This window comes from Poecilia latipinna, unplaced genomic scaffold (assembly GCF_001443285.1).
Source record: "Poecilia latipinna isolate Pla-1442-1.1 unplaced genomic scaffold, P_latipinna-1.0 Scaffold2257, whole genome shotgun sequence".
Taxonomy (NCBI): Eukaryota; Metazoa; Chordata; class Actinopteri; order Cyprinodontiformes; family Poeciliidae; genus Poecilia; species Poecilia latipinna.
In genome coordinates this window covers 25,767-45,828 of record NW_015114873.1, presented here as the reverse complement: position 1 = coordinate 45,828, position 20,062 = coordinate 25,767, and the positions used below count along the sequence as shown (strand labels likewise).

At 39.7% G+C, this 20,062-nt stretch overlaps 1 protein-coding gene across 4 annotated transcripts in view; it reads right to left on the bottom strand.

Annotated features, from left to right (window-relative positions):
* The window catches only part of LOC106936985 (E3 ubiquitin-protein ligase RNF220-like), a 39,650-nt gene that overhangs the window by 3,183 nt on the left and 16,405 nt on the right, over window positions 1-20,062 (bottom strand). For 2 of the 4 annotated variants that reach the window (XM_015018251.1, XM_015018253.1), the window contains exons 3-10: window positions 8,588-8,714; window positions 7,599-7,641; window positions 6,916-7,008; window positions 5,770-5,812; window positions 5,379-5,468; window positions 1,663-1,706; window positions 1,272-1,353; window positions 863-962 (exon numbers count right to left, since the gene is read on the bottom strand). In XM_015018251.1, the coding sequence (XP_014873737.1) occupies window positions 863-962; window positions 1,272-1,353; window positions 1,663-1,706; window positions 5,379-5,468; window positions 5,770-5,812; window positions 6,916-7,008; window positions 7,599-7,641; window positions 8,588-8,714 (622 nt within the window). The remainder of the gene's footprint in view (window positions 1-862; window positions 963-1,271; window positions 1,354-1,662; window positions 1,707-5,378; window positions 5,469-5,769; window positions 5,813-6,915; window positions 7,009-7,598; window positions 7,642-8,587; window positions 8,715-20,062) is intronic. The other 2 variants (XM_015018252.1, XM_015018254.1) reach the window with 2 other exon arrangements.

Here is a 20,062-nt window from a genome sequence, read left to right as displayed (position 1 = left end):
TGTTAATAAATGTGTTTTATTTGTTATTTATTCATCATTTTATATTAGGATTAATTTAAAGAATCCTGGGTTTCAGGGGTTCTGCAGATCTTGGTGGGGGTTTTTCTTCATTATATTTCTCTCTATAGATGTGGCTAGATATTCTGGTGAAAGGCAGTGAGCTTCTGTTTATCTGTGGTTAATTCATTCTCTTCTTTTTTTAAGATTTCTTAAATCACACTTTTTCTTTTTCATTTTTGATAATTTTTTATGTAAGGCATATTCTCTTGGTGGTTAAAATTGTTTAAAAATGTTGTTTTTTTTTTAAACAGAAACAAAATAGAAAGAAAACATAATTTGCACCGTTTATGAAGGAGCATCATGCATCCAAACGTTGAGACACAGACATCCAACAGTCACTCTGTCTGTTTACTTTCCACATTTCCTCACATCTGTCCAGCACTGGCTGGCAGAAGCCAGAAGTTGACCGCAAAATCGGCACACAGAAAATGGGATTATTGGGTGCGTTTTTGCAAATCCTCTAGCTGCAACATGCAAGAAAGGAATTATAAAAAAATAAATAAAAACAGCACAAGTAAAAGGATGTTTATGTGTGCTTGTACATTGAGTATGTTCATGGGTTTCAGAAATGTAATCTGTAATGTCACTGTGTCGCAGCAGATCTATGCTGGTGAACGTACCCAAGTTGAAGGAGTGCAGTAGTTTGCTTCTGTTTATAGCGGGGGAAAAAAAATCTAACGAGACCCGGCTGATGCCATCAAGTTGTGGACTTCACAGCAGCCTTTCTCTTCTTCGGTTCACTGCCTACTCAGACATGTAATCGAATGTTTTTAATATATTTGCATTCAGGGTGAAAGGATACTGCGCTCTGCCGTACTCTAGCGTATCGTCTCCATCAACGTCCAGGTCTGCGTCGCTGTCCCGACACTCCCTGGAAGTGGTGCTCACCAGTGTCAAACCTCCTGAAAGCATTGTGAATATTCACCAAAACAAAGCTGTTTCTCTGCTGTACGAGGAGATGCGTCTCTTTTTATCACAGTTAAAGAGTCATGTCTCGCAGCGAGCCGTGACCTCTCAGCTTCCCTCCCTGCTAAAAGAAACTGTTACTTTTAAGCGAGCCTCCAGGGAACGCTTCCCCACCGTAATCTGGACTGAAAAGTTCAGTGGTTCTTCCACTGTCACTCAGTCACATCATTCACTCTCCACTGAATAAGATCTCACACACACACACACACACCCACACATCTGTGCAAACACAGATCCTTGCTTACCTTTAAACCCTATCGCTGTCATCTGCGTCCTTCTCCTCTCGTTCCACTCGTCCTCCGCCGGCAGCAGGTCCGCCGAAGCCTCCTGCAGCAAGCACAAGCACCAGGCTTCACCATCTGCACGAGTACGCCCGTATGTCGCCCCACCGCCAGCAGCTACGTATCGGCATCTGTGCTTTTATAGCTGGCGGTGTTTTCACATGGATACACAGCGGACTGACAGCGATCCCGATGCCATGTGAACAAAGCGACTCAACGGTGTCTCTGCATACAGACCCCTGACATTCTCTCAACCTGAGATCACCAGGCTACACCATGCATGAGCTAATCTGAGATTAGAGAAAAATGTGTTTTATGCCGAGTTGGAAAAAAAAAAAGAAAGTAAGGAAATTACCTGCCCTTCCTCCGGTTTTCTCCTCTTCAGCTTCCCAATCCTGACTGGAGACAGACAGAAGAAACAACAAGATTGTGATGAGTTTAGAAGTAAACTCCTCACCAACATACTACATTTTTAAATCACTATAATACCAGTAACTTTGTCATTATTTTTTAAAGTAATGTTAAAGATTTTTTCAGACTGTAAAATGATGTTGTTGCATTAAAGTACAGATTTTCTTTTTAAAGCTTTTCATCAAGGGTGCCGATATTTTAAACTTTATCTTTTAATGAGATGCTTCTTCTGAATTTTCACTAAAGATCTTAAGTTTATTTATTAATTTATCAACTAGAATGACTCGAACCAGACAACAGATGCGACAATAATCTATTGAATTTTTTATCAAAATAGCCTTTTTTAGAAAAAGACATATTTCTTTCCCACATTTGAAGGTTGACAGTAACATGATCTTCCACTGCAGTAATGGCATTAATAACATTTAACACGCATGTGGAATATGATGGGGTTTCAACTTTCATTTGACCTGTATGAGGAAAGATGCAGTACGCAACTTTCAAAATATTTAAAAATGTCTTTTCCTTAATGACGGTGAATCAGGCGAGCTGCATAATGTATTCGGCTGTGACATCAGGGCCCTTTTCTGTCATTTCAGCAGGACACTGTCCTCGCTGAAAATATTAAAGTTAACACGGCAGAACACCAACAGCACCTCCTCTCCCCATCGCATGAGGGGACATTAAGTTTAAGAGCCCTCTAATGCGAGCTGGATGACACCGGGGGCCCCAGTCGGACGGGGATCCGGGGCACGGCCGTGACCCGAGAGCCGCCATCCCAGCGCACATAATGAGGGTTAAAGAGATGGTCATAGATGAGGAAGAGCTCATCAAACAAAGAGAGAGTGAGGCTGATTAATCAGTGGCGGTGCGCCTCCTCCCTGCTCCCTCCTCCTCGCCTCTCTGACGTGTGTTTAGAAGCTCATTATGCTGTGCGGTTATGAAGCCCAGTAAAGGCTAACAGACCTCGACAGCAGCGGTGTGAGGAGTCAGCCAGGAGCCGGAGCGTCTCCTCCTCCAAGGATGACAATAACAAGTATGTTGTGAGTTGGAGTCAGAACGCTGCATCTGGCCTCATCTCTGCATCAGGCCTGAGACGATGTCTGCTCATAAATGACTCCACAAACAAAAAGCGATGTTTCACCAAAACATTTATGGGGGTTACTCTGTCGCTGAATCCAATTTCAGAACCTTTCCGCTCATTTCTGGCACTTAACCTCATGTTTCCCAGGGTGAGGGTGTCCCAGTTGTTTCTGTGGGAGTGAATGAGGTCTAATTGAAATGACCTTATTGAGTGTTTCAGGAACACACTTTCTAATGTATATATTTAAACACATTTTGATGGCACTGGAAGCACTCCAACATCTAGTTTTAGTGTTTAGATATGTGTAGTACGGCTGATAATTTATTTTAATTAGTATGGAAAATAGCAAATATAAAATATTTATCAATTTAAAAGATTTAACAATCAAAACAACCACTAGAAGTTTAGTTTTATTTATAAATGTTGGTGCTTTTCTGTGTGATTTTTCAGTTATGCACAATGAGCAAAAAAAGAAAAGTTTTAATTTCTCTACTCGTGAAGTAATTCTCTGTTTTAAAGGCAGCAAGGGAAAAACTGGATTGTTTTTGGTAATAATCATTAGTAATCTTAAATTGGAAGATTACAATATATAATATGACATTTTGATTATATACAGTATTATAAAATACTAAATTGAAAATCTAAATATACTGTATTTCAACACTCTGAAGTATATTTCTTTTAAAGTATGAATATATCACTGCTCTTCCTCTCTAGAAGCATACAATTACTGACATCTGTTCAGATGACCCCCTCAGTAGCCATACAATCAGGACTGCTCCCCTAAAGGCGGAGATGCAAACATGTTTGACTCCTTCCGGTAGTCCGACAAATTTATATTCTCCATTAATTCCCATTTTGATTTTAAACTTGCAAATTAAAAATGGATGTTAGGAATAGTTAATCAGTTCTATTCCCGCTTCACCTTCTTCAGTCCAGCTCTTATGCCACAGTCTGATTTAGAGGTAGAAGCCACGTCATCTCAGTGGGATCTGTCCAGTCTGAGAGCCACTGAAGGGGGACAAAAGTATGAGATTCTGCCTCTGCTTTTCAATTATTAAAACTGAGAAACTTCTCCTGTTGCTGGAATATATAAAAGACAGAATCCAAGTGACTGTGTTCTGCTTATAAGTCCTTGAAATGGACTCAGCTTGTTGTTGTTTTCATCAGGCAATCAAGTTCGGGACCTCCCTGAGTATTTAGTCTTATGTGGTCTTACGGGTGGTGCTGGGAGAGGGTTAGCTTTATTTTTCTCACAAGTTTCTCCCTCATTTTGTGACATAAAATGGCACCCAGGATGACACACACAAACCACAGGCATTTAAGTTGCGTATGTTTACTTAGCAGGAATCCTCAGTTTTCTGAGCTTCTTGAAGAGTGTCCCATTCCTCCGTGATGAGGGAGATGAAACCTCCAGGACTCAGTTTCAGCTGATCACAGCATCACTTTATTGCACTGAAATCACTTCATTATTAGTCACTACTAATGTGACTACGTGCCGATAATTTAATTTTGCAAGTAGGCCACTTTTTTAAATGGAAAGTCAGAAAGATGTGTGTTGATCTGCATAAATTAGGAATTGGCTTCATCAACAGTCAAAGCAGCCATTAAAAAGCTTTAAACAACTGGAACTGTAAAAAAAAAGTGGACAGTAAGTTGATATTTCTTTTGCGCACAATAAGAGAATGGTGAGGGAGGAAAAAACAAAATCTCCAAAACTCACCGTGAGAGAACGGCAGCATAGTTTCACTCATTTTTAAAGCATCACTGAGCAAAACCAACCATTTGTAAGAGTTGTATAAGGATCACAAGCAAGAAAAATCCCACCAGCAGCTACTTATCCTCCCCCCGCTTCAGTCTGTAGATCATCGCAGTAGAGATTAATGCAGCAGCTCTTTATTCATGACATTTACAGCTGCAAGTCCATAAAAGCCGCTGTCATTTCAGGGGACACTTAACATCAGCTGAAGGTGTTTTTAATGATCTGAGATCCTGTCGTTGATTATTACTGAGCAATAAAGCCCTGGTTTTATATCTCAGGTAGAGTTCACTCTTTAAAAAAGTTACCTTTGATCGCTGTGTGTTTATAAAGGCTCCATTAAATTTTGTAAGCTGATCAGCTGTAAACCTCATACAAAGGGTGCTCGAAAAGTTGTTCTGATATTCAAAATTAAAGCAAAATTATACTGAAAATTAAAAAAATAAATAAATAAAACATGCCGATTTTGTGCGGATCTTTTACAGGAGATATGAGTAAACTGAGTGGTCACTAAACTTATATGAACAACAATTGATCTATGGTTTCATGGGGGAAAAAAAAAATATTTACACATTAAATCAGGTTGAAGAATATCTTCCAATATCTTTTTTCTCTTAAAGTTCTTACTAGCCAAAATCATTATCCAAACTGTCCATACTTACCAGTCAGTAATCTTTGGAAACATTTAGCAATATAATTTGATGGAACGCGGTATTCGGCCTGTGCAAAAACATACTTCATGTCACATCCAGGACTCCACATGCAGACGCGAGGGTCGGGGAGGGAGAAAGAAAAAGTGCTTCTCTGTGTTCCTTACCAGCTTGTGTGCAGTCTAGGTGGGCTCCTGCGCTGTGTGGGCGCAATGGGGCGGATTTGACGTAGCACCTGCACCAGCAGAGGTCGTCGACTGTTAACATATCAAGAGGTCAAAGTTGGAAAGGTTAATAGCTCCTCTGCTCGTGTGGGCGCTAGGCCAGCGGAGATTGTGTGGGAAAAAAGGGGAGATATCTGCACGGGGAGTGAGGGAGGGCTTTAAAAAACTAACACATGACTGAGCGACCGTGTGTGAACAAAGGCAACTCTGATTACTTAAGTCTTTAAATTAGAAGCTACTTAACACGGCAGGCTTTAAACACTGGACTATGTTGGACACAGAGTGACCCTGCAGAGCAGAGAAGCAACATTTAGACCACTTTGCATCAACTTACCATTTAGTCTTGTGTGTCTGTTGGCTCGCACTCTGAGAAACGTCTGCAGCAAACAAGATAAAGTGATTAAGGTCATCACAACAACTTTAACAACTTTATTTTATTTATTTATTTGCAATAAATATGAGAATGTAGATTTTAGTGTTTGCAGAATATTAACAATCATAGAAAGATTTGCACATAAAACTCTAAAGACAGGGTTGATCAAATTTGTTATATTAGCTTTGCTAATATTGATATGAATTGAGTCATTATCATCTGGTAGATTTATTTGAAATGTTGTATTTTAATCACAGTCATCTAATTGCTCCTATATCTTAAAGTGTGAGTCGCATCATGAAGAGATTATATATATATATATATATATATATATATATATATATATATATATATATATATATATATATAATAAAATGTGAACCGTAATCAAAAATAAAACTTAAATATTCAGCTTAGTGGGGAAAAATCTAAACTTCAACACATTTTTGGTTTATGTGTCTAATGTGAGGCTTCCAAGACATTTTATAGTCGAAAATTTATTTGATCTATTATTTTTTTGTTTTCCATATTTATTTATTTTACTTACGTTTATTGACAATTCAAATCAAACCACTGTTTATTATTTTATGATGTCATTTTCTAAAAGCAGCTATAAAGACTCTCCAAAGCAAATTATGTTGGTATCAACTGAAGGTATTTTTAATTGCAGTTCCTTTGAGACTTTGCAAATGTCATTTATCCACAGTGTGAACAGTTTTGGATTGTAGAAATTGCTCTGCAGGGAGTTCTTAAATTAAAATTAGTCAGAAATGTGCAGAAGCTCTCAGCAGTGCCAAAATGCTTGTGTGAAGCGCAAAACGTTATTTAATTTTAAAACAATTTAAACATTTAATTTGACCCTTACTCTGTACAATTCAACAGGCAAACAAAGAATAATGGAAAAAAAAAAAAAGAAGAAGTAAAAAATAAAATAAAGCTGTAGTAAATGACTGAAAAGTTCGGGAAATAACTAAATAGTAAAATATACAACAAATTTTCATCGTCAGAGAAAATGGTCCAGAAAATATTTACACATCTACAGGAAGCCAATAAATAAAACAAATCCTAACCACTTGACATGCATTACGTTACTTTTCCAAATGGTACCTGGTATCGGTCTGAGTGCGGTTCCTCAGATGGCCGAGACGGTGAAGTGGGAGAGCCTCCTTCACGCTTGATGTGCAGAGAAAGTGTTAGAGACTGAAATATGAGAGAAGAAATGAAATAAAGTTTTAAAAAAACTCAAGCGGAATGAGAGAAAACTGTTGCAACAAAAGTTCAAAACATGTCTTTGTGTTAATACCAAGGTGAAGAAATTAAACTGAATTTGTTACACATCACATGAGTGCATTTTATGTTGTTTATGACATGCCTCTTTTTTCCCCTCCCATACTGATTGCCTGACCAGCTGGGGCTGAAAGTTTAATTCTCTATCCTCAGTCAATGGCCCAGGTGGTCAAATAATTATTAGCTGAAATTTGAAACTAAATGCAACGTCTTGTCAAGTCAGCCATTTTCAGAATTTGACATGCAAAGCTTTAGGAATATCCGTGCAACATTTTAGTGACGCTGCAGAACATTTGTGGTAGATATTGCATCTCTGAGTTGCGATGCTCGTGCAGCAGAATTTTTCAACACATCTAAAAAACATCTGTGGTAAGGTGGTTCAGCTGGGGTCAAAATACAATGGCAGCTGGAAGTTGGAGTACTATTAAGTGCCCCATTGAAACAAATACGCAACAGTGTGACGAGTTAGTTAGGTTTAATGAAGGGACCACATATCTACTGACCTTCGATGTTCTTATGAGTTGGTCGTGCTGCAGTGCAGAGGGGCTAAAGGAGACACACAAAAAATAAAAGTTTTTATTTTGCCATACAAATAGAAAGACGACTGATATGTGAACAGCTTCTAATAAAGTACACAAACACCACAGGGATTATTTTAACACCAGCACTTTTACAAACTCTTGCATATACATTTGTGTTCAGGTCTGTGTAAGAACTCATTTCAAACCTTCACACTTCACGTCTGCCAACACAGATACTGTACCCTTACTCTCATACACTGTTGCTCTTTCTCTGTCACACACACACACACACACACGCAGAGATCCGGAGTGTCCCTGTGGGCAAAGTTCAATTTGAAACCATTACTGTCCATGGAGCGGTCGTTAAGCAGATTTGGAGCGTAATGTCTTTATTGGAGGAATCATTCTTCTGGTTTAAGCAGCAGGTAATGCATGCGTCTAAATTTGAATTTTACACAGCAAGAGCCTCTCTCTGTGTGTGTGTGTGTGTGTGTGTTACTGAGTGTGTAGAGGCTCAAATCAGCCATTAGAAGGACATTATCATTATAGCCCGCTGTATGAGTTGTCGCCCAGAGGCCCAGGAAGGCTGTGATATGAAATATGTGAGGAACAATGAGGCGGCTTGTAAACACTACACACAGGTGACAAAGAAGATGAGAGATACCAGCGGGGCAGAATAAAGGAGGAGAGGCCTCTAGATACAAAACGTGTCAACATGAGTTATCTCATGGGAGCCGAACAGAGTGGAGACACAGTGATGCAAAACAGACAGAAAAACCATAAACTGATGAATAGACAAAGTGAAAGCTTGGAGGGAAATGCAGAAGAGTCAGGAGGAGAAGGTACAGATGTGATCTGCAGGAAGGTCAGATGACAAAGTCTTTCATTTCAGTATTCAAGAAAATAATTACTTTAAGTTTAGCATAAGACTTTGTTACAGTTTGTTTGTAGTTTAATTAAAATAAAAGTACCTGATCTGTAGCTGGGCGAGTTTGGATAACTCCTGCTCCATGTGATCCTGCAGTTCTCCTGGTCGCAGCACGGCCTGGCAGACTGGACACACCGGGGCCTGAGTGTCGTACAGACCCTTCAACTTACCTGAGGAGGCCAAGGGAAGACAAAGCAGAGACGTTTACCTTCAGGAATAAACGATTTAGCATCGCAGAACTATTTCTTCATTTTCCTTCCACTTATTGAGTTTACACGATTAAAAAAAAAAATGGTTGTGGAGTGACATTAGTGGAAATGTTTTTGTTTTGTGATTACAATTGTTGTTCAGGATTTCCTTGTCTTTTATTATGAAACTGAATAAGTAAGATGTTGTAGAAATTATGACCTATTTATGAAATATTTAATGTTTGAGCATTTGTTTTTGTTTCATAAGATCTTGATTGTGTGATTTAGAAAGACAATACAAAATGCTTTAAAATTGGCCTACATTTTAAACCAATGCTCGATGAAATGTGTTTCAATAATGGTTTAAGTTAAAAAATGGATTATGTCAACTGCAACATTTATCTGAAATTTAAGTGAAAAATAGCATCACTGGTTTTATATATAAATTTATTGACAAGGTTTTGTGTAAAAATCTTTAATTTAATGAAATTGAATTGGATGTTTTGTAGTTTCTCATCATATTAGAGTTTTGCTCATTTCATATCCAAACAAATGTAAATGGAAAACATGGGATGACGATTTTACTCAGTTTATTTTTAACTGCTTCAAAAACCAAAATAAATAAAAATTAGAAATTGAATATCTTATTCTGTAAACAGTCACCAGCGACCCTCCCGACCACACTAAAGGACAAGGGTGTATAGAAAATGGATGAATAGATAAAAACAGAGTCAAATAAATTGTTTTTGCAGGTTGTAGCTCCTTTTAAAAGTATTAATGCCTGCAGAGCTTTTCGCATTTAACCACCACAACTTTTAATGTAAAGAAAATGCAAACATTATTATTATTATTATTATTATACATTGTGTCACCGTGCAACCAGAAACATCTGCTGATTTTTATTAGGATTTTATATGATCAACACAAATGGTTACATAATTGATAAGTAAAAGGAAAATAATCTGATGTTAATTCTTGCAGAAAATTAAAAAAAAAAAACTGGTAAGTGCGATGTGGATCTATAAACTCAGACCCTTTACTCTGATTCCTCTAAATAAATTTCAGTGCAAAACCATCAATGAAAGTTGTACTTGCAACGTGACGAAACATGAAAAAGTTCATGGAGTATGAATATGTTTACAAGCCTCGCTAAATGAGGAAGAAATATTCAACCAATATGGATGTACATTTCACTAAATTACTTTAGCGTCCACTGTTATTTGCTCAGTTAACACCTTCCGTAGCTGAAGCCAGACCAGACTGTGCTTAGCAGACCATTAGTCAGTTTAAATGAAGGTAAAATCAAGCTGAACAGACACAAACACACCACCGCGGCCCCCTGCTGTCAGCATGTTGACATTATAGGCTGTCAGTAGGAACATTACCCAGGAGGGCCGCTCGGCCCATTGGGCCCTACTGATGGATTACTGCCATAAGCAGGCAGCCAGGAGCCTCAAGAGCTCTACTATATCAAGATTTTACCTAGTAGATGAGGTGATTTACTCCTGAAAGCCATCAATCATCAGGAGAGAGCCAGTAGGCATGAGGCACCTAATTTCCTATCTTCACAAGTTATGAAAAAGTGACAGATTTATTTAGGCAATCAAAAGTTTAACTCCTTGATTCAGATCAGTGAAATAACTTAGCATTCAAACACCGGAAGAAAATATAAAAACAGTTTGACCTGCCTCCTCCTCAAACAGACCAGCGAAACTTCAGACTATCTGTTGTAAAGACTGACATAAGTTGAGCTATGAGGCCCCATAATGAGGAGCCAAATGGGAGCAAATGGCCTGTAAATAAAACATGGGATGGAAAATAGAAATTGGAGTCAGGTGTCCTTGAGAGTGTGACATGTTTTCTGCCCATCACCACCACCCTGTCTCCCGATCCTCCCTCGCCTTTTTTGCATCCCCTCCTGGAAGCCCAAATGACTTTTCCCGACACGCATTGAACGTTCCCGGGCTTTCCGCGCTCCGCCGCCCGGAACACGCAGGCATCAGTAAACAATGAAATCTGTGTGGTGAAATTGAATTTATAACCACATTACCTGCACAGATAGCGTCTCTAAATGGCGCCGCGATAAGAGCAATGGGATTTGATTTTGAGGTGTTTTATTGGTGCCCTTTTTGGATAAGCCTCCCCCTCTTTTTCTCTGTTTACAGCCTCCCCTGCCCTCCCCCCTCATGCACCATCCATCCGCCACCTCTGGTCCTCACAGACATCCGTTTTAATGGTGTGGGGGACCAGAGTGTTTGTGGTTTGGATGCAGAGATGAATGTGTGTTGGTGTGTGTACATACTTTCCCTACTAGACGCTTGTAAGCACTAGTTGTTGGTTCATGAGTACCTTTTCACGCGTCTCCACCCCTTCGCTGCCCTCAGCCCTTGCCCACATAAAACCTGTCAGTATTAGTCAACCTCAGCCCCTCTTCAGCCTGGGGGGTCTGAGACACACAACAGGGGCTGTAAAACCTGCCTGCGGGGCTTGTTAACTGTTCCCTCACTACGGCAACTGGCTCGGATGGATTGGCCCGCTCTCTCTGGGATGTGCTGAGTTTGACTGGCCCATCTCCAAATGGATTCTCTGTCTCCATGTCTGATTCACTTTTTTCTCTCTTTGTGTCTCGCCAGTTCAAGACCTTGTTTCCTGACTGTCTAGGATTTTTGTCCAGTTGCCGTTTTCTCCCACAGCCCTCTTGGGAGAAGGCCTTTTCTCTGCTTCTATGAAGGTTTTGCACCAATATTGTTAAATGCTTTGACGGGAGTTCTCTGATTTGAGTTACTCCGCCGTCCACTAGTTGACAAATACAGACAAGAAGAAATACGTTCACATCATTGATACAGATGTGCAGAAATTCTAAAAAAATAAGGTAATCTTTATTGTAGATAAATAAACAGTAACAAATAAACTGGACTTTAACTTTATTTAGTTGGTAAAGGATCCAGTTGAAGAAATTATTGTAATCTTTCCGGTTTTTTTAAACTTCAGATGACAAAACTGCTGGTAGCCCTGGAGTTGATACTTTATACAATCCTCTTTTGCAAATAGTGAAGCAACTTTTCTTCTTTCATGATATTTCATGAGGGTTAAAGACACAGAAAATAGAAAATTTCCCCATTTTTCTTTGCTAATCTCTTAAACTCTCTTGTCTATGATGCATGATTTGATCTGATTTTGGTTTGGGCAACAAGATGGCTACAAAAAAGGATGATTATATGACCAAGTTCTTTATTAAATAAATGTTATGTCTTGAGTCATTATCCTACTGAAAGACTCAATGATGAGCTGTGAATAGCTTAAGGGGAGAGGACGACTGATTAATATTCTTTTTTAATTATCTTATTTCTGCAGCCTTTAAAACAGAAATAGACAGATCCCCCACCCTACTAAACAGTAGGCCTGGAAAACATTTCCAAATCACGTCTGTTAAGAAGAGGTGCGTGCATTCTGTAATTTATAGACTAAAATTCACAGTGTTCTGCTGCATCAGAACCAGAACAATTTTGTTTATTTATTTTTCATATTGAAGACCGATCGATCATTTGAACATTGATTCTCTGGTTTAAAAGGTATATGTTACAGACTAGTTACAGCAACAATTAGCAAACACCTGGTGGAAGTGAGTATCTGTTTCTCAGTCCAATGAAACTAAAGATGATTGTAAACGGCTTAATGGAGGAGTATTGTGTGATGATGTGCTGTGTCAGAAAGAGCAGGAGTGTCTTAAAGAGAAAGAGCCTAATTTCAATGTGTCAATTGATATATACAGCATTTTTAAAGAAACCAAAGGTGACAGTTACTTGATTTTGCTATTAAATAACTATGTGCCTGAAAAACGCATAATACTGCCCCTTTAACTAAAGATACTTTACAAAATATTTCACTTTTAGATTATGCAGCTGCAATAAAGGATTATTTTAAGGCATTTAATGCCAACAAAATTGTCTACTGCTGTATGTGCCAATATTATTTGCTCAACAGCAAAATACACAGCCTACTAATTAAACACATAGAGCTCAATTCACTACATACAGCTTTAATTCACTGTGAGTATAAATTTCTTTGGGCACAACACGGGTATGCCGTTGGATCATCCAAGTTATCCAGAGCATCATGAGATTACAAAGTTTATCTGGTGGAACGAAAAGACCTGGTGTCCTCTTCTTTTTCCCCTCGTGTGATTGATGGTCAGGACCTGATTTCTCTTGTTCTGCAGCCACCCTAGAACAGACAGACGAGAATCCTGCTGACAAATCCTCTGAGCATCGAGTCCCCCCGAGGCCATGGGTAATGGCCGATGCCAGCACCCATATGACGGCTGCCAGTTCTGCTGATGCAGACGGAGCGGAGATGCCTAACATGACCTTTAGTGAATGCCACATCACATCAGGCCTGGATGTCACCCACTGACATTATGCCGGGGCATGAAAAGGCTGTTCTGGAGGGGGAGACGTGGTGACGAACATACCCCGGGTGACAAACCTGTGGACGTGGTGTAACTCTGATTGACATGAGCTGGATGGGGCGGCTTTGAATGGCAGGGGACACACAAGAAAGCGTGAAGAGAAAGCTCTGGCTTTTCATTTTTTAAGCATAGGGTAGGTCTGGTCTGGGTTTTTTTTCTTTGTTCACTGGCAATAAAGTGCCGAGACAATTCACTCCAAATGGCATCATTATTCCAATCATCAAACAATTCTCTAAGCACATCAGAAATCCCTCTATAAACCCATAACAAGCAAAGACTCTATATAAGCAGTAGGCGTGCAAGGATTGGTAGGGGGGGAGTAAAGTTAACGCTTGGCGGCCAACGCTGCAGTGGTGGGTAGGGTAGGCAGGTCCTTGGCACACTTTCAGAGGATATTGAGGGCTATAAAATCCTCTGGCTCCTGCCACACCTGTACTCCACCCTACGCAGCGGCCTGCTTCCTATTTAAAAGCATCACATGCAGGATATTAGTCAGGGGTTTTAGCCGGCTGTGAGGTAGAGCGAACCTCTGAAGCAGAGGCGGAGGGGGGGAGCAGGGGAAAGTATGCAGGCCGCCGTTTGTTTTTTATTGGGGAAATAATGGCCTATTGAGAGGTTGGGTATTTAATGAGCAACATAATAGGCCCTGTAGTAACACATCTGCTATGAGCAGAGTCATTTCCGCAGCTTTCAAAGACTGCAGCTCGAGCCTTTGAAACAGCAAGTCCAGTTGCTTTTGACTTAGTCCTCCTACATATCTGCTTTTTATCATTTGAAGAATTGCTACACCGGTAATGCACAAAAGGACAAATCTGCTGCTGGGCACCGTGTTCAATCCTAACAACGTTCTCTCCTCTCCTGGCTTGACCCCAAATCTCTCACTGTCCATTGTAATTCTACCATTCCTCATAACACCCCAACTACTCCAATCAATTGTGTTTAATGTATTAAAGACACTCACCGCAACCTTTGGCTCCTACACAAATCAATGCCTCGTTAGACCACTAATGATCGTTCATTGACTAATAAGATCTGTATCAACCTCTTGTGGAACATTGATTGGCCTTTGGCCTTTGTAGTGCCTGGTGCTTATGAGGACAGCGGGAGCCGTCACATGTGAGTCGGGGGAGTCAGACGATGAAAAAGCTTTGGGTGGGAATGGATGGGAAGCCTAAACTCCAAATAGACTCATTCTGAAGCACCTCAGGCCAAAGCCCTTTTCTTCTGGCCCAACAGATCAATGGACATAACCTCTCTGGCCACAGGTCAATCAGCACACAAGCTCAACATTTCTCTCGCTTTCATTCTTCTTCTTTCTCTCTCTCATCTTCTCCGTTTATTACGACAATTGCTCCATCTAGTCGGGCGTGGCTCCGCATATATGTGTCCTATCATCTCGGTGACTCAGAGTTGACTGGGAACCTGTGCGACTGTCTCTGTGACCGTGTTTCCCTTCTCGTAGCCCTGAGGGCAAAGATCGAACCCTGCCTCTGCTCCGTTCCAAACAATCAATCTTGTCCTCATTGAGATGCATGGCTCAATGATCTCTGATAGTGACTTCCACACAGGAGGGAGGGAGTGAAATCCAGGGGAAATTTAAGGCTGTTCTTGTCTATTTGTTGCAGTATGAAGCTACTTACAGCGGCTTTCCAAAAGTATTTACGCCCCTGAACATTTTCATATTTAGTCACAAATACAAAATTCCAAAAATATTATTGGGATGTGTGGGACAGACCAATATGTATTAGGGCATAGTAGTGATGATATAAAAAGAGAAAATTAATAGGGCTGATCTGGGTGTAATGTAATGTCACTGTTAATACATTCATTCTGTGAAGACCGCAATCCAGGGATTCAACCAATTTCTGAAAGAAAGCCATAAAGAAGTCCAGGTTGCAGTTTGACTTGAGCCATATCGAGGAATCGGCAGTGATGTGGAATAAGGTGCTTGGGTCAAATGAAACCAGAATTTAACTTTCTGGCCTGCATTCAAAATGGTATGAGAATATGGAAAATAAATCACCCTAAATGCACCAATCCCACTATGAAAAATGGTGGCAGTATCATGCTGTGGAGATGGTTTTCATCCGCGGGGATGAGGAAGCTGGTCAGAGTTGACAGGTAGATGAATGGAACTAAATACAAGACCAACAGTCTCTCTGAGACTAGGGTGGAGTTTTACCTTCCAGCCAATAACTGAACAGATGGCTGCATCAGATGATTTAGACCAATGCATATATTCATATTCAGAATGGTCCAAAGTCAAAATCTAAATTCATATGAAGATCTGAGATAATTTGACTTAGATCAAGATGTTTTGCAAAGAAAAATGCACAAAACACTTCAGTCCGTAGATGTGCAAACCTGGTAGAGATGTAGGGCCATCACAGGCCAGGACGTATGTCTCTGTGGGGTAAAAATGTAGAAACTATTGAAAACTGTGTTGTCACAAATCTATTTAATAAAAGTGTTTGAATCTCCACTTCCATTCATTGTCTTCTGTCTATCCAAGATCAGGCCATAGAGTCGACGACCCCAGCAACATCTTCCAGATCATTCTGAGGGATCCAAAGGCATTTCCAGACTAGATGGGGTGTATAATCCCTCCAGAAACATCTGGGTCTTCCCAGGGGTCTCCTTGAAGTGGAACATGCTTGAACAACCTCCAAAGAGTGGCACCCAGTGGGCATTGTGATCAAATACCCAAACCACCTCAACTGACTTCTTCGCGCTTCTCGCTCTATCTCTAAGGTTGAGTTCAGCCACCATCCAGAGAAAGCTCTTTTGGCCATTTCCTTTCTACCATCACTCACAAACAAAACACCTCTACACTTAAGTTCCTCTGCTTCTGATAGAAACTGAAACCCAACTCAGAGAAAAGTCCATCTTTTTCCAGTCAAGGACCCTGGCCTCAGACTGAGAAGAGCTGACTCTTCAGTCCACCTCTTTACCTTCATTTGATGGATGTACAGATGGATGAATGTTGTTTTCATAGAGGAAGAGTTAAGCTCTATTTAATATATAAAATAGGATAGACAGAAACAGGTCTCCCTCCTTCCTCCTGTTTTTTTTTGTCTATTTCTAGGTTTGATAGAGTGATGGGGGCAGATGCATTTTCAAGAGCTGTTTTTCAATCCTGTCAAAGACGTGAACCTTTACAAAAGTAAGTTTTATGATTTATGAGTTTCACTGTGTTTCAAAATTATATTTAGCAAAACTTCAATCTAAAATAAATACATGGTCAAATATGAGGGAACTTTATGCATTAGATTTTTTCTAATAATTACATGGACTGTAATATTATTTTTTACTGTTTTTGTTTTTTTTATCCAGTATAACCCTAACTTTTCATCATATTTTACTACATTTCACTATAGGAATTACCCAATGTGTACAAACATACTGTGAGCTGCACTCCTTGACACATATTGATGCTGTCACTCCTCTTTAGAGTACAGCAAAGGTCCTACCAATACCTGCAACCCGCAGCAAAACTCACTGTCAGTTCTGATATACCTGTGTGTCATTTTACAGACAGAGAAGAACTCTGACTTTAACGTGATACAGTGAATCTATGCAACTGGATGTAACAACATAAAGAAGAGCGTTTCATCAAGATGTTTCATAAGGTTCAAAGAAAACAAAGACACTGTAGTGATCCTTGTTTTGGTCAAGTTCCTTTTTGATTTGTGGGAAGAATGATCTTGACCGTTCAAAGGTTAAGTGTTACCGCTCAGTCGCTAACTCAATTGCAGCCCAGCGTGTCGCAGCACCGGGTTGACTGCAGCTCGGCATTTCCTCTGGGTCCTTTCAGAAATCACACAGAGACAAGCAGAAGGCGTCTCAGGTTCAGTCTGGACTGTTTATGAAGAGGGTTTCACTTTAATATCGCACTTTGTATATTTAGAAGCTCCATGTCCAGATTTAGGCCACAAAGCTACGAGGGAAAAAGCAGAAAAAGATCATGGTTTTGATTGTGTCAGGGCTTGGTGATCAAAATGACATCATTTAGCCTCCATTGTAGGCGTTTAGTCTTTGGTCCTGGCAACAGTATGGAGGGTTACAGCATCCTAGGCAATGGGATCTGACATAACTTGAGTGCCTTGTAAAAGTCTTTGTACCTTTTAAACTATTTCACATTTTGTCACATTACAAACAAAATGCTATGATTTTTATTGGAATTTTATGTGTCAGACCAACATAATGCAGCGCGTAGTTACAAAGTGGAAGGAATATACTATTTCTAAAATGTGAAATCCCAAAAAAGTGTGGTGTTCATTTGCATCCAGCCCTTTTTACGATGATATCCTAAATTAAATCCAGTGCAACCACGTGTCTTCAGCAGTCACCAAAGCTGCTCTGTGAAGGCCTCAGAGTTTTACTGGAGAATATTGGTGGACAGACAGCATCTTGAAGACAAAGGAACACACCAGATAGGTCAGAAACAAAGATTTAAAATAGTGTAAAGCACAGGTAGGTCATAAAATAGAAAATGGAAAGTGAAAGAAAGCCATAAGAAGTTATTAACACAGCAAAGTTTTGACCAGGCTATGAGTTTTGGAAAACAAGCACTGTCCATAGCCCTATAAACACCGTTGCCATTGTGAAACATGGTGCTGGTTGTATTATGCTGCAGTGATGCTTTTTGTCTGTGGGGAAAAGGAAATTGAGTTTATGAGAAGATGGATGAAGTTGAGTGAAAGACAATCCTGGAATTAAGCCTGTTAATAAAATTCATTAAGGTTTCTGGTTTGAATACTTGAGCAAGGTAATTTAACTTCTTATTCTTGTTTTCTCCTTCCTGCTTCAGCTCTAAGCTCACATCCTGTACATCAAAATACCGCCCAGATACTGCTGTCCGTCAGAATTAGCAATGTCACACAGGCTCACAAAGTCAAGGACAGCAATGTGTTGACCTGTCATTCATCCTGGTGGCATCAACCTCCACTGAAATAATATACAGAAGTCTGTCGTTCTCTGTTGGGTTCTCAGGCCGTCCACGTCTTTTTCTATTTTTTAAATTTTTTTCTGTAATGTTTAGATTTCATATGTTAACCGAGTCTCAGATAGATACCAAACAGATAAAACACAAAATAATGATAATAACAAAACATAGATTGACATCCAAATACAGATCATCATTACCTTATACCTACGATTTGTTTACGTCATTCTCTCTGTTTCTGTTTCTCCTTTGTGCTTATTATTCCCACTTCTCCTCATCACATTTCTCATTTGCTTTTCCTAGTTTTCTCTATCTGTCAATTAGTGGTTAATACTAAATAAATCAGGCTATCACTGTTGCCCAGACAAACAGGTTCAAGAGTTTACCTCTGCCAAGACTAATTGATACAGAAGAATTTACCATTTCTATTTAGTAAATCAGATTTTAAAGGAAGGAATTCAACCTAGAGCACCCTCCACACCGCTCCATTAACTTGAAATGGACACAGACTGAAACCACCACATAATATTTTACTCTGAAGACACCCACCTGCTGTGCATTTTTACAGCAGACGGTGAGATTAAACCACATTCTTGCTCCTGCTATCAAGTAGGTGAGGCATGCTCTGAAAAACAGGGTTTCCAGACAATTTTGAGAAGTTACAGTACAGCTGCTGTAGAAGATTAAAGTGGGTAGTTAAAAAAATTGAACTTGTAGAAACTGCTCCCAGTGCGTTTCCTATTGCATTCCTATCATTTCCTATCATTTCACTTCAGTAGGTAAATACAGTAGGTGTTTACCTGCAGGGATGCACAGGAGAAGATGGCATACAGTAGGACACAAATAACATATGAATTACACAAATAATTTTTTTTCTTTCCTATAACTGATACAAATAGTTCATTTTAGCAAAGATCCAGTGATGTAACAAAAAAATTAAATCCTGAGGGCAGTAAAAACATACCCCCCCACCCCACCCTTTTCTGGTTTGGCATATTATCCTTTCTGCAGAGAAAATACACCAACCTGCTTTCCTCTCACACACCTGTCCCTCATGCACTTTGTGCTGTGAAGGTGAGCAGCAGAAAGCTCAACCATTAAGGATCAGGGAGAGACTAAGAGCCAGCATGACTTCAAAGCATATCTAAATCGCTGTGTTCCCCAACACAATCTGCTTGATTTGTAATAAGAAGGGGCCCCACATGGGACATGTAGCATGTGAGCAGACCCTCAGTGAGAAGTCTTTGGGGATTCAGACACCACCTCTCCTCATCCGTCCCGTTACTACAGATAATCTTCAAGATAACATCTGATACTGTCAGAAAGGCTCTGTTGACTGCTGCTGGTTTTGGTGAACCGCAAGCACCTGGTGCAGCTTGATACACCTGTGTTTGGGTTAGTCACACTTCCTAAAGAATGGTATTGTGTCTGCCTGGATAAGCAAGAAATAGTGGTCAGATGACGATGGATTTTATCTTCAAAAGATGAGAGGATACAAATGATTGAACAGCTTATCTTAAATGAAACAAATGCACATACACACACAAAACCGTGAGCAATCAAAAGAAGCAAGGACATCAAGATAAGCACGTTGGGCGATAACTTAATGCATCGTACATGAAATCTTTATGGATTACTGTTTAATACGCCAGCAGATTTCTTGCACTCCTGCTTGTAATGTTTTCATTTGTCTCACTTATTCCAGTTCAAAATTCCAAGATTTTCAAACATTTTGGACATTCAAGTAGATTAAAAAAAACTACCGATCTGGAGTTTTATCATCTACATGCTCCTCATGAAACAACACAATGGTCAAATGGTAAATTTTAATTTCACTTTTTTTTTTTTTTTTTTTTTTTTTTTTTTTTTCAGACTTTTTTTTTAAAATTTTTTTCTTTTGAGTTTTCCAAATTATTG